This window comes from Haliaeetus albicilla, chromosome 4 (genome assembly GCF_947461875.1).
Source record: "Haliaeetus albicilla chromosome 4, bHalAlb1.1, whole genome shotgun sequence".
In the NCBI taxonomy this organism is placed as follows: Eukaryota; Metazoa; Chordata; class Aves; order Accipitriformes; family Accipitridae; genus Haliaeetus; species Haliaeetus albicilla.
Window position 1 is genome coordinate 51,058,637 of NC_091486.1, and position 20,753 is coordinate 51,079,389.

Consider the following 20,753-nt stretch of genomic DNA (forward strand, 5'->3'; position numbering starts at 1 on the left):
AAAATGAGTCTCAGCTTTCAAGCTTCCCGAAAAGAAGCCTGTCTTTTATCCCAAGGCTGAACAACTGGAGCCTGAAGATGCCGTAGACAAAGAATACCAGAAATATCTGAAAACAGCTCTTGGACACTGCTCTACCATGAGCAGCAGACTTAGAAAAGCACCCAGTTACTTACACCAAATTTACAAGGCAACCCAAAACCTACATTGAGTGCTACCAATGGGAAGGAAGCAGCAAGAGCACAAAGATTAGATACAAAAGCACTCGGATCCCCAGCACCGTCACCAACAAGCTTATCACTAGAGACCACCCATAAGACGCTGTAGATGGAAAATAGAGCCTATCTATTCCCAGCTAAACAACTAAGTCAAAATAAAGATTCCAAAGAAATGAAAGGACTGTAGAACATGGTGAAAAATGGCATCTACAATCAACAGAGCAAATGATGACAAAGAGAAAAATACATCTTACAGACTTTCCCAGATCACTCATGACTCTGGCAAAGTGGCTGACGATGATCTTTCGTTTTGCAGGCTAGGCTGAGATGGCCTTTGTGCCAACCAAGGGGAAAAAGAACACCAAATCCATGATGCAAGGAAGTAACCAACAACAGGCTGGCTCCTTATCAGCTGACAGAGGTGAATCTTGTATCCTTGTTTTTAGCTGTTAATTGTGCCAAGTCCTACGACCAGGTTCTCAGTTGATGCCAGTATCAAGGGAGTTATATCTTCTTACACTAGCCAAAGTGCTGGCCACTAACTTATGGCATAAATTACAGACATATGTGATTTACACCATTTTCATTTAAACCCTGTGAAAATACAAGCCCATCCCTCTGCTTCTAAAATAATTCAAGACAGAAATAATTGATATTGGCTGATAGATATCTAGTGAAATGAAAATATTTTATACTGTCATTTCAAGTGTTTTGTTGAAAATGTGACGAAAAATACAAGCTATCTATTAGCAAGCCAGTTCCTTTGAAAAGAAACCATTACTTTTTTATGGAGAGACAATTCAGCTGAAATGCCACAAATCTTTCAATGACAAAACCATCAGTATTATTTTTCTGACATATTTGTTGTTTAACTCAGCTCTGTGCATTGGCAGTAAAAAATATATTCATTTGTTTCACATGAAAACCTTTTAATACAGAGGTAATCTTTAGGGCAATGCTTGTCTTCAGAAAGCTGGTTAGATGATTTAGCTTTCTTAAATGAAAATTTCAGCTAGATTTAAACTCTGGATTCTACAGAAATCAGTCAGCTACTATTCTGTTAAACCTTCCTTTCCATGGAAAAGGGAAAGATGAAGTTCTGTCTTCTAAGCTCTGCTTTTTCTTTCGGTAACGAATGATACAAAGCAGACTGCATCTCCCTACCAGTGTGTTTATCCCCGTGTGCACTGAAAGCAGAGCTGAGATGAGACAGGAACTGCTTATACAGACACCGCCAACACACCATTCCCAAATAAATTAATGAGCTGAATTCAAAATTGTCTCAAGCAGTGTAATTTACTGGCTGCACCCGGTGTGAAGACAATCTCTTTGTGGGCTCTCTGGAAGGGAATCATGCTGCTAGTTTACGTGACAAGTTAGAAGACTTCTGCCAAGGGCTGTGCCCCCTCCTCCCCACCACTAATACCTTTTGGACAGAGAAAGGCTCTTTCGCAGGACAACGTAGAACTGAGTTCCGATGCACAAACTCAGCCTCTGAAATATCCGCTTCCCTCTGCCGATTAGGTGTGCAAGCCAAGCCACTCTGCCTGTTCTACCCTAAGAGCTCAAGTCCCAACAAGCATCTAATCCCACCTCTGATAAACAAGTGAAAAGGCCCTAGCCTGAAACTTATGCAATCAGGCAAGGGGAATAACCCCCTGCATCCCTGTTTCTCCTTACCTCTTTAATATTTAGCCATCTAAGGATACAAAACACACAAACAAATGAAGACTAAGGGGACTCATGCTTAAATAATATATATCAAAAGATTCAATGAAATGAAGGTTCATCTTGAATACTGGGAGATTCCGTAATTAGACAGAAAAGACGATAAAAGGCTCCCACCCCCTGGGTCTCTTTATAAAGATTAGAGAGGGAGAGACAAGTACGTGTTCAGACTAATGGAAGAATACCTTACCAGCACTTCAATCATTGCAGGGTATTTCATGTGTCCATGTCTCAGGATAAATGGGACTGTTTAAAATTGGTTAATTTCCTAGTGATCCAGGCAAGGAGGGAGATGATAAAAGAGCCCAAACCTCTCGCAGGAGGTATGAATGAGCAATTAAGTGTTAAAAATAGATAAATAAATATTTACATTCCCATATCAAAGAGTAACAAGAACAGCACTATAACACACCGTGCTAAGGCAGAGGAGAGAGATCAGCCTCCCTCGTGGAAGATACCAGTACCTGAAGGGGTGGTACCTCTTTGTGGTACAACCTGTTCCTAAAATGCACTGGATCTAGGAAAACAGTTGAGCTGTACTACTTTTCTGCATGTCTTTTAATTTGCCTGACGCTTATGCATAATGCATTAACCCTGTCTTTGAGCTACTTTCAAACAGTTCGTTCAAAAAAATTTGACCGAGTCGCTAAGGCCAGTCTCTTCTAGAGGAAGACAGAACACGTTAGTTATGTTTTTGCCCGGTCTGGTGCTGCAATGGCAAAACGAGATGGTGACCTAAAAGCCAGCCAAGCACCGCTCTCCACTGGGGTGTCCTCCCCACGGCAGCGGTCCCAGCGCCGGGCAGCGAGCGAGCGCAGCCTCAGCTCCGCAGAACCACGAACGGGCAGGTTGACATTCGCCGTGGAAAAAGCTCGTTTCAGGTAGTTACGAGACATTGCCGAGGCAGCGTTTTCCATCATGGACGTTGTGCCCTGGCTTGTTTGAACTGGTTGTTTAGTACGTTCTTTTGGTTTGTTTTGGTTTTAATTTAAGGAGGAAATTCGAGGCAAGAGTCCAGGGATTAGCATTGATAATGCTGCAGTTTGTAACAACGCTAAGGCTTTTACTGTTAGAACCCTTTGGTGCCAAGTACTACATGAAGCAGAAATTTAAAGCAAGTCCCGCCTCAAAAAGTTTGCAATCTCCTTCCTTTATTCCAAAGCAAACTGAACCAGGTGTGGGAGCCTGCTGGGAAATCCAAAAACTGTGGGCACAGACTTCACTGTGGGCTGCACCTGTGTTCGTAGGTGGAGTGCAACGAAGGCATAAAACGAGCGCTTGTAAATTATGAGAGATAACAACGCCCAATGCCTTTGCGCCACTTAAGTCAAAGGAGTTTTGTCATTGAGATAGAAGTTTTTTAGTCACGCGATCACAGGATAACAAATAACAATAAAAGAACAGTCCAAAGAGTAGATAACGCCAGTCTTGCCATCTGCTTCCTGCTCCCACCGTCCCTGCCACCACCTAATTCCAGTGGGAACAGAACCAGGACAGAGTGGACTTTTTCTTCTATTCACAGGCTTTACTGTTCCCCAAAGTTTTGTGCACACCCAAGTTAAAGAGAAACCAGAGGCCTAGTTTCTCAGCCCCTGGAAGTATTAAGCCTTTGTATGGTTTCCGTAGGTCTGGAGCCAGTGGTATGGGTATCAATATCCCAAATGCTATTTACGGAAGTAGTCATGAGCTGTTGGGGAAGCAAGCACCAGACTCACAATTCCTATGAGTTACCAGCTGAGAAATTAGACCATGAACAGAACTTTCTTGCTAAGACTAAGATAACGGATAATAAATCCAGCAATGGTTTTGAGGATGATGACGTCATTACATCAGACACCACTTCTGAAACCGTACAGTTTGCCCTTTCGAAGTCCTTTACCACCAACCATATTCAAAATAAAATTTCCCATTACTGGCCATTCTTTCATTCATATCCAAAAGTGATTCAAGTTCCAAACCGATCATGTCCTTCATCTCATTTATGCACTATAATGTCATTGATCTGTTTTGAGAACATTTAAACAATGTGAAGATTGATCAGATAGAAATTGCTCACATACCACATTTTTTTCCACCAGCACCACAGCATATGACAGTCTAGTATCAGTCTTGTATCAGGCAAGACCCTGAACAAGTTTTGCTACTTCAGTTAAACACATTATAAAGCGCAGTGTTGGACCTCTGGGCCTATATCTCTGTCAGGGTGAGCTGCTTTGAAGCATCTTTATGCTTTAGAACATGATTGCAGACTGCACCAGAGAATTGACTGTGCTATACGTAGAACATCAAAGACCTGAAATACGGACAAAGCATGGGGATGGTGGGGAAAAGTCATGGAGTCTCATTTTGCCTTGCAAAAGAAAAGTTTTTGCTATGTATTATACAGTGAAACCTCTTGACAGAGGAAGATCTGGAAGTGGTGTTTTCAGTTTAGTTTTATCATTCCTAGAAGGCCAAGAAGTTAAAGTTCTTCACAACTTCTAATGCTAGATACGAGCTCTGACATTCTCCTCCACAAATAGCCCAGCAGCACTTACTAGTTAGGCAGATCCCATTAACTTTGTACTGAAAAAAAAATTATTATCCCCTACAGATTCACCAGCTTTTGAGCCCTGGGGTCTGAGAATAAGTAACAGAATGATTGCAAGCCTGATGTGATTAGTTACCAATTTGAAGCAGGGTGTTTCCCATTCCTCCCCCTTCAGTTATTGTCACCACAGTTTATGTGTGCCATTCCACTTTGTAGCTGCCTCTCAGGGGGACCTCAGAGCTGTCAGAGCTGTCACATCCCGGGCTTGTCAAAATTCCTACAGGCTTTAACAGTTGAAATAATATCTATTTCAATATACGGTGTATGGCTAACACTTTTTAGGAGGCTCTTCTTGCCCTTCTCCCTTTGTACCTCCACACCTCTCTAGACCTTGCAGTCTATCAGAATCTCCCATAGCCACCCCCAGCTTTCCATCTGAATAGCTGGAATGATTTGTGCTCAGCTTTGGGCAGAACTGAGACTCACCTAGACAAGATATCTGAGAAAGTCCTGCGAAGCAGAGGCCTGTCAGGTGAGAGAATGCCATTTAGCATTGACAGACTAGGGCTGGTTGGAGTGTATTTTATTATATTTCCACTTAATCTACCATGGTACCTGCCACCACGTTACATTAGCAATAATTTCTGAATTGTTTTCAGACAATGCCCCTAGCGATGGCTACAAAACCAATTGAAGCGGTCCCTTACCTTACAGTATTTTCTTCCGTAACAGCTGTCTTTCTGGATGTGGATTTTATGAGGAAGGTCCCAGATCATCTGAAGTTTCTCCATTTCCAATTTTGCAGCTACTTCTACCAACTCTGAAGCAGAGCTTGACAAAGCCAAGTCTAATGAGAAGAGAACACAGGGTAAGGCATGCCCTCAAGAAAAACAGCCAGAAGAAAAGATACCAAAAGTACCAATGGGACAAGGACCATATTTTTATATCAGCGGATCTAATGGAGCTGGGCTGTAAGTAGGTCCTCTCAGCAGACTGACAGGTACAGTAGTATAACCATATATGAAGTCATGCAATGTTATCCATTGGCCTCAAATAATTTTCCTTTGATTTGCTGGCTTTTTGGAGTGGTACACCTGGGAAACTGTTTAAAGGTAAATTAAATAGAAAGTATCCACTGGAAGGCCACCAGTGGTAAAGAAGCCGTCTACTATATCTTTGCAAAGTAACAAAATACTTGTATTTGCTTACTGAAAGTTTCTCCGGTTCTTCATCAGTAGAGCTAGGAACCACTGTTGTTGATCAACGTTCTGGCGTGCTAAATGTAAAACAAGCGAAAAGTAAGAGATTTCTGCCCAAGAAAAATTGTCAGATCAGAAGTTCCATTCATTCCTTTCTGAATTCTTTCCAGCACATTGGCATTCTTCTCTAGAAGTTGTCACCAGCAAGCATCACAGAATCTCTGCAGCAAATAGCACTTTCCTTGCTATCTTTTCATAGTTTTGTCTACAAACAGCTTTTTCTAGTGCTACTTGTCATCTCTCCCTAAACTCCTCAGGGGAGAGGCTCCTTATTAAGACTGGACCCTGAACATTTCCATTCCATGGGTACCAGTTGCATCCTAATTGGAAAAGCCCTGCTGAAATGGTAAAAGTTCTCATTAGAGCTGCTGAATCATAATGCTCTTAGCATCCTCAGTTACTCCCCCCACCCTCTCAAGTTCAGACCAGCAGGTCCACTAGGGCCATTCTAATTAATGCTTCCCATCTTATCCCCCACCCAGGGGTTTCTGGGCATGTTAGGTCAGGCTCCCAGAGAAAATTATTAGGAGTTCAAGGGATATGAGCTAACAATTTGTTAATAGAAGGGAGGCTACTTTTCTATTTTGTTTTCCTTATGCAGTGTGAGCATCTATTGCCAGAGTAGAGGCTGGCAGCGTATCTATGACAACGGAAGAGAGGATTATGCACTGAAATGGTGTGAAATCAAGTGCCGAGAGACCTATTACCATTTCAAAGAAGGTAGAGATGCCTGTGGGCCTTGAGTGGGAGAGGGTGGTGGGAAAAACTTGAGAATGCTGGACTTGTGACTCCCAGGACAGAGGAGGTCACTTGGGGGTAGGGGAAACAGGTAACCTCAACTTCTTGGCAGACCTCAGCGGGGACATCAGAGCTGGTTTGCCGTGGTGATGAAAGAAAGGGCTTTAGACAAGAAAACAGCTTTGGGAGAAAAGATACCATTGAAATGAACTTAGTGAAATGAGCAGTACAGAGATTTAAACACCACGCTCCCCACAGTGGAGGTGAGGAGAGGAGAAAAGGAAGGGTGCACTTACAGAGAGAAGTAAAGTAAGCTCAAGATGGGTCACCCCACAAAACCCAGGCCCAGCTATCTCTATCTAGGGAGAAAAGAGTCACTAAAAGCCAAACTACTCCACTGTCTCAGCAAGCAACTTTCTGAACTGCACTCTCATCAGTGCATCCTGACTTCACAGGGTCCAGCCAGCTTTCCCACCAGAAAAGCATAAAATCAAGGACTCCCACAACAATGCCTCTGGCTGGCACCCTCAGAGAGGTACTTTGCATAACAAACAAAAAACTCCCTAAGCACAGCCCCTGAGGCAATTCCTTTACTTCTGGGAGCTGGTCAAGACCTGTGCCCTGGCAAGCCTGAGCATCACGGCACAGAGCTGCGGGCTTTCCTGTGGCCAAGGCATTGTGTTATCGCTTCCCTACCAGTCCACGTACAGCAGCTGCCTTTCCCCTCCTGCCAGCTCTGATGGCAATTTGGTGGCTATTTGTCAGGCTGTACCATTACAGCAGTCGGTCTAATATACAGCGGTGCAGATAGGCTACGTTTCAATGCAATTCTGCAGCTGGAATGGTACGATGGCAGTGACACCTCTGGAGCGAGCAAGGGATGCACAATTTCATGAAGTCCCATCGGGACTGTTTGTTCCACTACGACGTTGGACAGAAATACATTTACAGCAAGTGTTTTCACTGCTCTGTGAGTTGTCACTACTGCCTTAAAGCAAATTGGTGAAAGTCAACAGTGACAAAGTCAGCTTCATCCTCCACATTCTGCTGCATGGGACAATGAGGGTAAGCGCTTTTTTGTTTTCTCATACAGGTGAACAGCTTCTCTACCAGATTCCCAACAACGGGGTCCTTACCAGTAAGATAGGGCTTTTATGCTGCCTGAGAGAGCAACAGCGGATGATCAAAAGGATCAGTAGGAGCTCTAATTCCAAGTAAGAACTCTCACCTCTTTGAACCTTGACCAGAAACACGCCAACAGAAAGTGAGAACACATAAACAAAGAACCAGTTTCTTCCGGATGCATAACAGTACAGGATACAAAGTATATGGGGTTTTATTTCTTTCTTATCTTCTAGAAAAATCACTTTTTTCCCCGAAGTATATACATCAGAGAGAATTTCTTCTTTCTCTGTGTCTGGAGTTGTAGGAGTGCCAGGTCCCCCAAAGACAACAGTCATAGTAATTCCTCTGTTTTGGGTACATCGTCCTGCTGGAAAGGCCACAACTTCCTGTGCCATAGACACTGTAAATGTAAGAGAAGCTTATTGCCATTTCTGCTCCTTTATTTTTCACCTACCAAAAAACCAAGTGACAATCCTGTACCACGGTTACCTGCAGCCATCTCAACTAGTTTTCAAAAAACTGAGCATATAAAAAACTGAGCATAAGAAGAATGCCTTAAGGCTAACATATATTCTTGAAAGCTTATGGAATGAGGTAGCTCAGGAAAAACATATACAAACACACAACTGTTCACAAGCAGGAAAAAAAAGCCATTTCTTAAGTTTCTACTTGCAGCCATCCTTTCTGAAAGTAACAGAGGAATGAACATCTTGGATAGGGTTTTCAATTTCTATTTGATTCTCCTGTAGGTTACTGAAGATGGAAGAATTCTTCCCAGAATCTTTTCGCCTGGACTTAACAGATGAGAGAAATGCTTTTTTTGAGCTTTACAAAGGTGAATTATCTTAATCATCATGGCAATCAATTTAAATAGCTGTGTGATCCTCTGAAATGTTCATAAAAGTATACACAGTAATAATAATTGATATCTATACGTACGTATAAACACACATATATACACACATGTTCAAGGGAGCAGTTTTCAGAGCCCACTAGCGGGCACATCGGTGTTTCATACCACACACATTACTATAACAGACTCATTCTTCTCTCTGCAGAAGAACAGATTTGGATCTGCAAACCAAGTTGCTCTAACCAAGGTCGAGGAATCTTCCTGCTTAAAAATCCAGCTGCTGTCAACACCCTTCGAGCCAAGCTCCACAGCACTGAGGAATACCTACTCAATAAGAGGGTGCCATACAAGGCTCCCCAGGCAAGAATAGTGCAAAGGTAGAGACTGAAGCCTGGGAATTCATGTGTGAGTAGTGTGCTTGATTAAGGACACTGGCCTCAGAGAGCTGAATTGTTCCACAGGTATTTAATGTGGTTACACCACATCTCATCAACCTATGAGATTTCATTTTGTGGGAGAGAGGCTATTTCTCTGGTTAGTCTGTCTTGCATCCGCACTTAAGTCATTTCAAGGTAGATCTTTGTCATCAGAGAGATTTGAGTTTACCTTTGTCTGGTAATTTAAGAATGACTTCAAAAGCCCTGATGCTACAGTTCTGTACGTGAGTTCTACACATAAAGCCTTGTGCAAAGCAATTTAAATTAGCTATTATCCCAGCTTCTTATACAAAGCTAGCATTTTACAAATCATACAGCTGCAATACCTGCTCCATGCAACCCAAGAAAGCCTTCCAAGTATCTTCTTAACTCTGCCTCAATGCTGCAGATGTCTAGACCTCAATCAACAGGCAGTGGCTAGCAGTCACTGAAATTTTGGGTTGGGGTTGTTTTATTTTTTATTCCTTGCATGAATAAATGAACCATGCAAGTTCTTCTTTGTAGAACATATACCCTCTCAGCCATTGCTAGAACATTTTGTAGAGGAGTAGAACAGCAGAAAAAGGAAGAGAAAAATACAGCAGCAGAAGCCACGAGAACAGTTTCAGCTACTGAACGTTACTTGCTTACTGTTACACAACTCGCTTAACTTCCCTTTGCCTCAGTGTCCCTCCCTCAATTGAGGAATGCATTATAATTAAATCAATTCAGTGCTTTGAGATGAATGAATAGAACTTTCAAAGAGAAATGCAAAAAAGATGTTTTCATTATTTATCCTAGGAGCTGCAGTTCCCAGATGCCTTTGATCCTGCCTTTGGTGTACACAGCTAGGCATACAGGGCACTCTAAACTTCACGGTGCCCACACATGCATGACTTCGCCTGGCATTGTCATGACATGCCAGCAATGACAACGTGATACACTCGTGACAATGCTGTAGCATTGGCATAGCAAAAGCACATTTTGCCATGTAGTGATCACTGCGTGTCCTGGCAAAGTGGTGATACCAATTCCTCACACTGACCCTCTGCCACTTCCCTGACATTCTGCTATCATGGCTTGGCATCTTTATGCTGCAAGAGAACACAGCACACAGCAACCTTTCCAAGAGCTTCCTTAGCCAAAGCAAGCAATAGTCTCTGCTTACGTTCATCCAAACATGTCTTTTCATAACAAAGGAATAGTTGGCCTCATTGAAAAGGGTAAGAGAGATTTGTAAAATGCTAAACTAGAATGATGGTCTTACAGGCTTTCTGAAATAGGCTGGACTGTGTTTATGCAGCAGCCAGTATATGGAGCAAAACAACGACTGCCTGACAAAATCAGACCAAGAGCCTTAGTTAGACCAATATGTGGTCTTTGACATGGACAAGCAGCAGTGCCAGGGGCAGAAGTGGTTGGGCCCTATCTTAGACCTCATCTTGATTTCTGTTAGTGAGGAATGGCTTATACTCTGAAGAATGAGGCTCCATATTCCTTTGGAAACTGTTGTTATAGCATTGATTGTTTTAACAGCACAGCCTTGTTATTTATGTAGACATCCCGCAATCTTTGATGATAAAGGGAAACAGTTCCCAGATTACACCACTCTGGAATAAAAGCAGTGGTTCTGTATGAAGGGCTCTTTGTGTTCAGACATAAACTGCGTATATTCTCCAGTAAATATTAGTAAATCTTTAATTATCTCCTGCTCCCGACACTCCCACAGCTTCTATTCCTCTTGAAAAAAGCTGTTTCTAGCATTTCCAGCCTCTCCTCCAGGCATCCTCTGCTGCCACTCCCCTTAAAACCAGTGGTGGAAAAGGGACAAAGAGGTTCATTAGTTCTGTGGTGAGAAACGAACTGGCTGGGGGGGGTTGTGTGAGCTTTGAATTGCCATGTATTATGGCTGCCTGTTCATGACGCGTGTTGAAATACTGCTCTCACAGGTATATTCACCAGCCTCTGCTCCTGGAAGGGAAGAAGTTTGATGTCCGGTCTTATCTCCTCATTGCCTGCACAGCACCATACGTGTTATTTTTTGCCCAAGGTTACATCAGGTTGACCTGTGTCAATTATGATGCCGCTTCTGATGATCTGACTGTGCATCTGACCAATCAGGTAAACTAAGGTCACTTAGTTCAGAAGAAGGGGAGGGTGTGGTTGACAGAGATAGGAAGCAAAAAAGACTTTTGAAAGGCTAAAAATAAATGCCTCATGCATGCAAAATCCCTGCAGCCAGGAAACGGACATGGGCTTACGGTCAGGCATGGCAACAAGGCTGAGCAGAAGCAGTACCAGATCAGGTTCTGTTCTCTGCCATGGACCAGTTCTCTGCTTAACCGGACAATTTCTCTGCCTGGGCCTCTTTTTCCTGCCACTGTTCTCTCATGTATCTGTAAACCATAAGCTTCTTAGGGCAAGAAGCCTTTGATTGCAGCTACCTAGCACAAAGGAGCCTTAATCTTGGCTAAGGATTTTGCTGATCCTGTTGTGCTTAAATACAATAATCACAATGATGTAAGATGCAGATGTGTTCTTCAAGAGTCATCATCCTTAAATCTCCATCTTTCCTCGTCTTGCTTCTCAAATGAGAGCTCTAACAGAACGAGACTGTTCTGGCTTGTACCCCCATACATCTCTTGTCATACAAAATAGAAGCCTTCCTTGCTCAGATCTACCTGAGTTTTCACTTCAAATGAGGCCCTTCAGTAGTTAGAACTGGCCCTGATGAAAGAGAATTGAAAGAATCAGAGGGAAGACAACAGTTTGCTTTTAAAGCCCTTCTCCCAGAGTCATGCTGTGTTCTGAGAACTAGCAAAATACACATTAGAGAGGTATCAGACAAGCCCACTTCAGCTGAAGTTTTACAGTTCCTGTAGAAGTGCAGTTCAGGACAGCAGATCGTAGCTGCTTCCTGCAATATATGGTATTATCAGTATGCCACTTGTTTTCCTGGAATAGTTTGTTTGCTCAGCTAAGAGAGCTATCCTCAGGGGAATTCAGGTGCTGGGGTAGGATCCCATGGCACGAGTGATACTAAACAAAGGACAGGTGTTTATAAGCAGAACATAAATTATCTGGGTTCCTGCTGGGAGGAGGGAAATGAAATTTACAGGAGCAGCTGGTAATAGGGCAGACTTCTCCAAATTACAGTTGATTCTGCTCTCATTCCCTTCCTATCCTTTCATTCCACCTGGAATCAGCCATTTTCCGACTGTATTTCCAAAAGACAAGAGGCAGCAGAGACAGCATCACTAACCAAAAGCTTTGCAACCTCACAGTAACCGTCCCGCAGATGGAGTTGCAGCCAAGGCCAGCTGTTTCACAGATAAAGGGGACTCGCCTTTGATCGAACAATGTAAATACCCCAGCACTGATAAACTCCACCTGCCACAGGGATTAATGAGACAGCGGAATAGAGAAGCCCTCACCTTGGTTTCCTCTGTGGATACATCCATCCATCCATCTCTCCCAGATGTACTCTCCTCTAGGACAGTACTAGGCAGACAGACACTGAAACCGGATTTAGTCCGAAGCACATCATGACTATGACTCAAAAACAAACACTGCTTTGACAGAGACCTTGGGTAATTGTCTCTACAGCGTCCATGTGGGTCAGGCATATTTCTGCCTGTGGCAGTGCTGTACAATGGGAGTTGGGACATTTGCTCAGGTTTAGCTCTGCTAGTGAGGGGCTCTATTCCCTCCACCTCTATAACTTGATCCTGGGGTCCTTCCCAACGCCAGATGCCTGGAACAACTCAGGGTAGCTGACTGTCTGCCATGTAAACTGGTTCCCAGTTACTCTTCACTGCCAGAAATCTAATCCTCCCTTTGCTCTGTTTCCCCACCTCACAGTACATGCAGAAGAAGAACTCCCTGTACAGCCAGCTGAAAGATGAGACAGTTTGGCGGATGGAGCACTTCAACAGCTACGTTAATGAGAAGTTCAGAAAAACCAATGGCCTCCCCAAAGACTGGGTTTTCACTGTGTTTACTGTAAGTGCAAGCAAGTGTATGGTGTGCTAGTCTGCCTAATTAGGGTGACAGGAATAGGGAGAAAACCCATCAGTTCACTGGAGCTCCCAAGGACACACATACGCTGCGTAAGAAGGTATTGATGGTCCCACGGTAACTGTTTATCTGCAGATGCTAAACACAGAAGTGAAGACACAAAGAAGTGTAATTTTAATAAAATGGGCAAACAGCTGGGAAAGAGAATGTGAATGTAAATGCTAGCTATAAAAATGCAATTATAGTCTTCACATTCCTGGCCCAATGCTGTGGCCCTGCATTAAAAAATACAGTACACATTAGAGAGCTCTCCAGCCTGACAGGTCTTAGCCTGAAAAGGGACTAAACCACTTTCAGTGGTTTCTTTCCTGTCTGAATTGGTCTCATCATTCACTTTCCATCTGATTTTGCCACATGAAAATCATGTCGGGGCCTTAGATCTTGTGTTACCATGGAGGAGAGATAAGACAACTCAACTGGCTTGATTTCTTACCATCTTCCTGTCTCACTGAAGAAACAAAGAAACTATCTGAGTCCCTGAGACTTCCATTTCATCTGCCTGAGTCTAATGATGCTTCAGTTCTCCACATGACTTGAAAATGAAAAAGGCAGAGGACACAGCTTTCTCAGGTTGATTTTGGAAACACTGTAGTTTAAAGCCAAATACAAAGAGAATTTAAAAGCTAAAAACTTTGTTGAACTATGTTTTTGTTCAGCAAAACAGCTCAAAAGCAGATCTAGTTGAATTTGCCAAATTTCTCAGGGGATCCGAAACTTTTCAGCCAACTTTATGGTCTCTCTCTTCATGCTGAAGTTCCCCACTGCGCATTTCAACTCCAAATTGAGTGGAACTTTGCCTCACCTACTGCAAGCACTGTACCACAGCGGTCTGGAGAACCATGTTCAAGAGGGGGTTTCAAACAAGGCAAAGTGGACAGACACATGGTCTGCAAAATGCAACACTCTTCCAAGTCTAGAGAGGAGCTCTGCTGGAGGCAGGGGAAGGAAAAAGGTCCCTAAACCAAGAGGACACCTATGACTTGCAGTGACTCCTATGCCCTTGGCATTCACAATGATCAGTTACCACCACTCCCTGTCTTCTCTTTCAGAAAAGGATGCAGCAGATCATGTTGCAGTGCTTCCTGGCAGCCAAGCACAAACTGGATTGCAAACTGGGCTACTTTGACCTCATCGGCTGTGACTTTTTAATTGATGAAAACTTTAAGGTACGAATACATATCATCAAATACCAAGTACAATATTGGCCAGATGTCCAATGCCAGCAGTATAGCATGGCTGACACAGGCTCTGGTGCTAGGAATTAAATAGAGCAGTCAGTCAGCTATGAAGTGCAGGATTCATTTTTTTTCTCCAGTTCCATTGTCCAGCACCAAGACATGGCACAGATACTGCCTGCACACTTACTGCACAGAGAAACCCTGGCATTAACAGCTTAGGATGGGAAGAAAAATACTACTTACTACAGATGAAACTGTTCTGCGCAGAATTTTCACAGGGAAGTGGAGGTCATAGTGAAAAGCGTGGGAATTTTAATGCCCACTCGGTCTTTTCTTTCTCCAGAAACCGAACATGCCAGATGATCAGCTAGCATAAATCACTCTGTAATGCCTCTAACATCACATGAAGTATACTGATTTACACTAGCTAAGTGACCATCAAAGGTGATAAAGAACTCGTCCTCACCATACTGAAGAATGAGTCATTATCAATTCAGATTTCAGCATCAGCATCTCCATGTTCACTGTAGATTCACCATTTTGCAATAGGTCAGCCCACTGAGTCTATAAAATCTACTAGAATTACAACGCAAACTTGTAAAGAGTGAATGAAACACAGATGAGAAAAGCCAGAAGAAAGGGAAAGGGAAATGTTAAATACAGTGATCGAGGTGCTTTCAATGCAGCACTGTCCTTCAAAAGCACCTGGCCTAAACATAACAGAAAGCCATCTGGCAGATTCTACTGTTGCTAAAGCAGAAAGGAACTCAAACATATTCCAGCAAAGGACAGCAAGAACAGCAAACCCTATGAAAGAATAGAATTAATGTATGCAGCAGTGGGTAAGGCACCTGAACAATAGACTCCTTTGTACAGGAAGTCAATGGCAAGGGAGAATAAATGGCAAAGACATAGAAACTGGTGCTTCTCAAATTTCAGTGTGAATTGTCTTTTGCAACGTTGGCATGCAAAGCCCTGGCTGTGTAAACTTTAAGTAGAATAGAAGATCCAGTATCACTCTATTGTGGCAATTCCTACTTGGCTAGTTAAAAACTACAGCGTTTAAAGACAATTACATCCCCATGTATTTTACATCTGGAGAGATAAACAAAATCTGTTTCTTGACAAGTATTATCTATGAGAATGATGAGGATTTCTGAACATGTAGTGGTGACAGAGTGAGTTGGAACCTGGAACTACCCTTTGAGAGAGAGTAATGTGGAAATTTAGGCATTTGTCTAGCATAGATTTGTTCATGTTTTCTTGGCCCTGCTGGGGAGCAACAAACCTACTTTTTTATTGGTGCAGTGCTGCATCAAGAGACGTCTGTACACTCCCTGCAGAGGCAGTGTACAGCAGCTGGACGCAGCACTGACAGCTTCAAACCACAGTTAGCACTGGTCAGTGCAGCAAACTCCCCGTTTTCTGTGGGCTGACATTACAGTTCCTGGTCTGACATCCTGTCCTCTCCACCTGTAATACACGACAGCCTTATTCTCCTTGTCATCCTATTTCACGACATGTGTAGAATCTGCTTTATGCCGATTTAACATGGTCTTATATGATCAGTCCTATAGCTCATCATGCCTTGCCCTCCTCTTTATTTATCTGAGATATAAATGACCCTAGCATCATTCCTAAAAATTCTTGAAGGCCCTGTAGCATCCTGATTCAGTCTTTGGAAGGTGTCTTTCCTGCCTCAGAGTTCTTAGAAGCATAGACTATGAAAGCAGGCCCTGCTGAGAAACCACAGCTTTCTGTAGAGCTTTGCATCTTCATATGTAAGCTGAGAAAAGAATGAAGTACTTTAAGAGGAGAGGGAGCAAAAGTGACGGATGTGGTTTTGCTGTTGTTGGCTTTTTTCCTACTGTTTTCTAGAGCTTCCTTGTGCTGCATTGTAAATGCCTAAGTCACTACAGAGCTTAGGACAGTGTCATTTAAATGCTCAAGGAACCTGCTTTCAGAAAGCATTGCATCAGCCGTGTGAAAGGGCTTCTCTCGAGGTATGCTGGGAAGACAGATGTGTAAATTTTTTATCAGCCATAAAGGGATTCAGCTACCTATCAGTAAAGAACAGACTGAACATAGATAAGCCGTTTGCCAGTTTGTGATAGATGTACATAAATGAAGATAACACTCAAATCCCTAGTTAAAGCAGGGACGGTTCCTTTGATTTGAATGACATAGCTTTTCATTCACCCTGGGAGTATGAGGTGCCACAAGGATACTGTAGACTTGGTTATGCCCACCCCAGGTCATGATGATTAAAAAAATCTGATAAAAGCTTGTTAAGACTGTGGAAAACAGAACCCCACTGCCTTAGCCTGTGGTCTCCACTAACGCTAAGCAGGTCCCTTTCTGGGTTGGCTACATCTAAGTAGCCCTTCCAGTGCTTGGTTTGTGACTGCGCATGTGGCTTCAGCTATGTCCATACAGGATACAGAATGAGTTATTTTATTCCTATTTCCGACTGGTATTTCAGTGCTGCTTAAAGCTCCAGCCAGAGGTCAGGCTTCCTAGAGACCTCCTGCTACACAAATGCAGGACAAGACAGCCCTGCTGTGGATAGCTTTGGGCTTTGAAGCACATTACAGCCATCCTCTCTAAGAACAAGTGTGATGCAGAGAGACGTACACATTCCTATTCAGTCTTGGCTATCAAGTCACTTGGAGCCTCGGAGCGTGGACCAATGCCCTCTCCGTCCCTGAGACCCCAGCAGGATGTTTATTTAGCTTCTACCCGGTGAGCTCCAGCAAAGACCCACACAATTAGCTTAACTAAATGTTTTTTCATCAGAAACAGAACAAAATTCTGGCTCAATCATGCATTTCCTGCACACCAAGTAGTCTTAGCTCTGCCATGTCAGCAAGCAAAGGACCCTTGAGACAGGTCTTACGCTGTCTGTTAGCCACCATGTCAACACGCAACAGAGCCTAGTCTCATCAACCAATGCTCCTTTGAAAGACTGAACTGCTGCTGTAAGGATGGTTCTACAGCAATGCGACTACCATAGTAATCAAACTAGGTGAAAACAAAAAGTATTCAGCAGATGCTAACACTGCATCTAGCACTATACAAAGAACAAGAAATGAGACCTCAGATCCTGGTGTAATGCAGGATCTGGCTGCATTCGGCATGTTGTTCAAGAACCTATGGACAAATCCCAATATTTAAAGTTTTTAAGCCTACCTGTGATGTCTTGACAGAGCAAGTTTAAGATGTGACAGAATGTGGAGTTGTCCTGGCAGGCTGCAGGGAACAGTAACCTCTTCATCCCTGAGAAACATCCTGAGCAGCATTTCTGACCAAAGCCACAGGGAACTCATTGTTCTCAGCACTTGAAAAGCCTAGAGAAAAAGGACAGTCCACGGTTAGAAAGTGAAGGACAGACATTCTGGGTTTTGGTTTCCTTTCTTTGTATGTTTGCTAGGAAATTTTGAGCAAGGCACCTGCAGGCCATATGCAGGGATAAGCACAGGCATTTCATTCTGCATGAAATTCCCATGACAGTTATGGATATTCACAGAGATATGGTGAATCTTGGCCTTATTCTCTCTGCTCCTCCTGAAATACAACAAAGGGCATTTGTTAACTTGCCCTGGTTGTTGAGAGGTTAAGAGCATTTAAAAACTGTGAGACATTCAGACAGTACAATAATGGAGAATATAGAAGATGAACAGCATGATAGGTATCACAGAGAACTTTCTTCCTCCTGTTTGTCAGTTTTCTTTGTTTTGAAGGAGAAGAAACCAAAACCTAATCAAGACAACTATAAAGGTTCATTAAGTTTGTCTGTCAGCACAAAATCTTATGAACTTTTAAGAGGAAGAACACTTACAGAGAAGAATGAGTTTGCCAGGAAAAATGTATGTAACTTAGGTGCCCTCTGTTGGCATCTGCAAAGCAGGTTTTTTTGAGCAGCTGTTCCAGGTCTCCACTGGGGGGGGAAAAAAAAAAAAAAAAAGACATTTCAGTGCCCTCACTTACCAGTCTCTTAATTTGTTTAATAAAGTATTTCAAATAAGTGAAAATTATTGTTTTATTTTATTCTTAGCAAAATAAATTGCCAAAGTGAAAGGTACTTGCAAGCAAACTCATTGCCACTTCAGAAAAAAAAAATTATTTTTAAAAATAAATTTAAAGGGAGTAAAATTCCCCTGGGGCTGTTACATGATTAAATATCCTTCATTACAAAATGCCAAATAGTTCCTACATGTGTTATATACAGAATGCAGCACCATATGGTGGAGGCAGGAAGCGAATAGATGAGTTTCTCTCACTACAGGGAGAAGAAATAGAAAATAGAATTACTTGCAAGTCAATTGTTTGGTTTCACACAGATTTGTAACTGGACCATCATGTTCTGTGGCTTGTAGCTTCACACCTTGGCATTTTGAAGGGAAATGGAGATGAGACTAGTATAAATATGTAAAATTAGTATCTTACATGGCTTCTACCTGAAACTAAAGCTTACCCAGGAAATCAAGGCCAAGGGTTCATTGAAAACCCAGTACAATGTTTGCTTAGTTTTGATCCCATGTCTACCTCAAATCAAAATGATTCCTAGATTCCTTATAACTTTATTTCATGGTATCCAAAAAAACTCAACTAGAAACTGTTATGGAAACTGGTACATTAGGAAACACAGTGCCTTTACACGCCTATAGAGCAAGAGTTAATCTAAAGAGCATCAGCTGGGGACACAAAATAATATGTAGTGTTCTCAAGTAAGTAAGTGTATGCAAAAAGGGATTTTGTTTAATTCATCCAGTCCTTATGAAAATTCTGTCCTGCCTGCATTCTGTGTTATGGGATTTTGCTGGGATTTATTAGCACTCCTACCTCTCAAGGTGTTCACTAAGTCAGTAAAAGGGCATTGCTCTGACTCTAAGGAGATCCAGCCTAGTTTCCTGATTGGCATTCATCTTTCCCAGGTCTGGCTTCTGGAGATGAATGCAAACCCAGCATTGCATACTAACTGCAAAGCCTTGAGAGACATCATCCCAGCTGTAGTCTATGAGAGTCTCGGTAAGTGAACAAGTCATAGGGCGGCCAGCAGCAGATAATCGTATCACCCCATTGCTTGTCAGAGGAAAGACTCCTGTTTATATCAGATGTAGGTCCAAAACAATCTTTGAATAAAGCTATCTCACTGCTGAGTTTATAAGCAATTTAGAAGACACTGAAAATTCTAATCCACGCAGACCTGCAAAAGCTATGGTCTTTTTAGCCACGCACCCATTAGAAAGAAATAAGTGGTTAAATTTGTTTTAGTTACAATTATTTTTAAGGATGTTTTCTCATATATTTATGTACAAAAGACTAAATCTTAACATCTGTCCCTATAAACTGCACCTGCACATTTTTCTCATGCCTGTTGTTCCGAATGTGCAGGAATTTAAGTTGGTTTGTACAATATGCCTTACACAGCTGTGGCAGTGCTTAAATGCCAGAGTACCCCACTGTACTTCACACATATAGCTGGCAACTGTTATGTGAACTATACAAAGACTGAAAAAATCCTTATAGTCTGATATACATTAACTAGAACTGCTCCTGCCTGGGGGACCCGATTCTCTGTGATATCACGGTATCTGCAAGGAGAAGTAGTAAAGGGGGAGTCTATGTCTGCATGAAGGGTATGAGCAATAGCCTCCTTATGCTTACTGTCATAGATAGTTACCCTTCTGTGCATATGTATGTTTATTTTGGGATGTATTCATATCCTGTGTTGCACTGTAAGCAGTTTTACGGTATTTTTCCTAACAATTTCCTAAAATGTTTCCAGTGGAGCTGAAGCTGGCTGAAGTGAATGCAAGAAAAGTAGGGGGTGTTATTTTTTTTTTTTTTAAATTGTCTTAACAGTAATAGGCCACAGATCACAGGTTGAAAATCACTCCCCCTCCCCACTCCTCATCCTTCCCATGCACACAGCTGCTTTGTGCATACACATGACAGTTTGGGTCTATTTTAGGATCAGAGTGTTTAGACCATCTCACAACTGCATCTTCTTTTCCAGATTTGGTTCTTGAGGTTTTCAACAAGCGCCTCAAAGGCCAGGGTGTTTTGCCTTTAGAGACACTCTGCCGTTTTGTGCTTCTCTACCATGAGGATGCTGCACACCTTGGCCAGAAACAGCCCTCGAAGCTCAGAACTGGCCTGCGTACAGGCCAGTATCTGCGGCCACACACAGGCGGTACCAGCCACTTCGGTCACAGCCCTGCCAAGGTGCTGGAGAACTCTTCCAAGAAGCCTGGTTGCTCTAGAAAAAAGGTTGCCTTGTTGCCCAGAAAGAATTGTCAACAAACTCCTAACTATACCACACCTGCAACTCTCCGACCATCATGGAAAAACCCTCTGAACCATCACAGAGCAAGAGGGTTTCCACAAGTTCAGAAGACATAAAAAGAAAATAAAAGCTAAACTTGTATGTGCTGTGCATGTCCAGCTCATTGTCACCTTATATAAACAAGCAGGTATCAACCTCAACTGGAAAATCAGTAACTATTTTTATAAGTACTTCGCTCTTTTTGCAGAAAGTAATACTTTAACCAGCCAGCCAGAAATTATAGGAAGGTTAAGGAAGATGAGACAACTGTTACCCCATTAAAACTCATCCCCTTTAAAAACAATG

General features: G+C 42.6%; 1 protein-coding gene across 1 annotated transcript; it reads left to right on the forward strand.

The window, feature by feature from the left end:
* The first annotated feature begins 346 nt into the window (after window positions 1-346).
* Window positions 347-20,524, forward strand: TTLL10 (tubulin tyrosine ligase like 10). Its single transcript, XM_069780385.1, has 12 exons — window positions 347-636; window positions 4,701-4,715; window positions 5,279-5,444; window positions 6,334-6,452; window positions 7,564-7,684; window positions 8,345-8,430; window positions 8,654-8,825; window positions 10,814-10,985; window positions 12,726-12,866; window positions 13,991-14,107; window positions 19,054-19,147; window positions 20,139-20,524. Exons 1-12 carry the CDS (start codon window positions 543-545, stop codon window positions 20,522-20,524), a joined length of 1,683 nt encoding a protein of 560 aa, XP_069636486.1. The 5' UTR covers window positions 347-542.
* The last annotated feature ends 229 nt before the right edge of the window (window positions 20,525-20,753 follow it).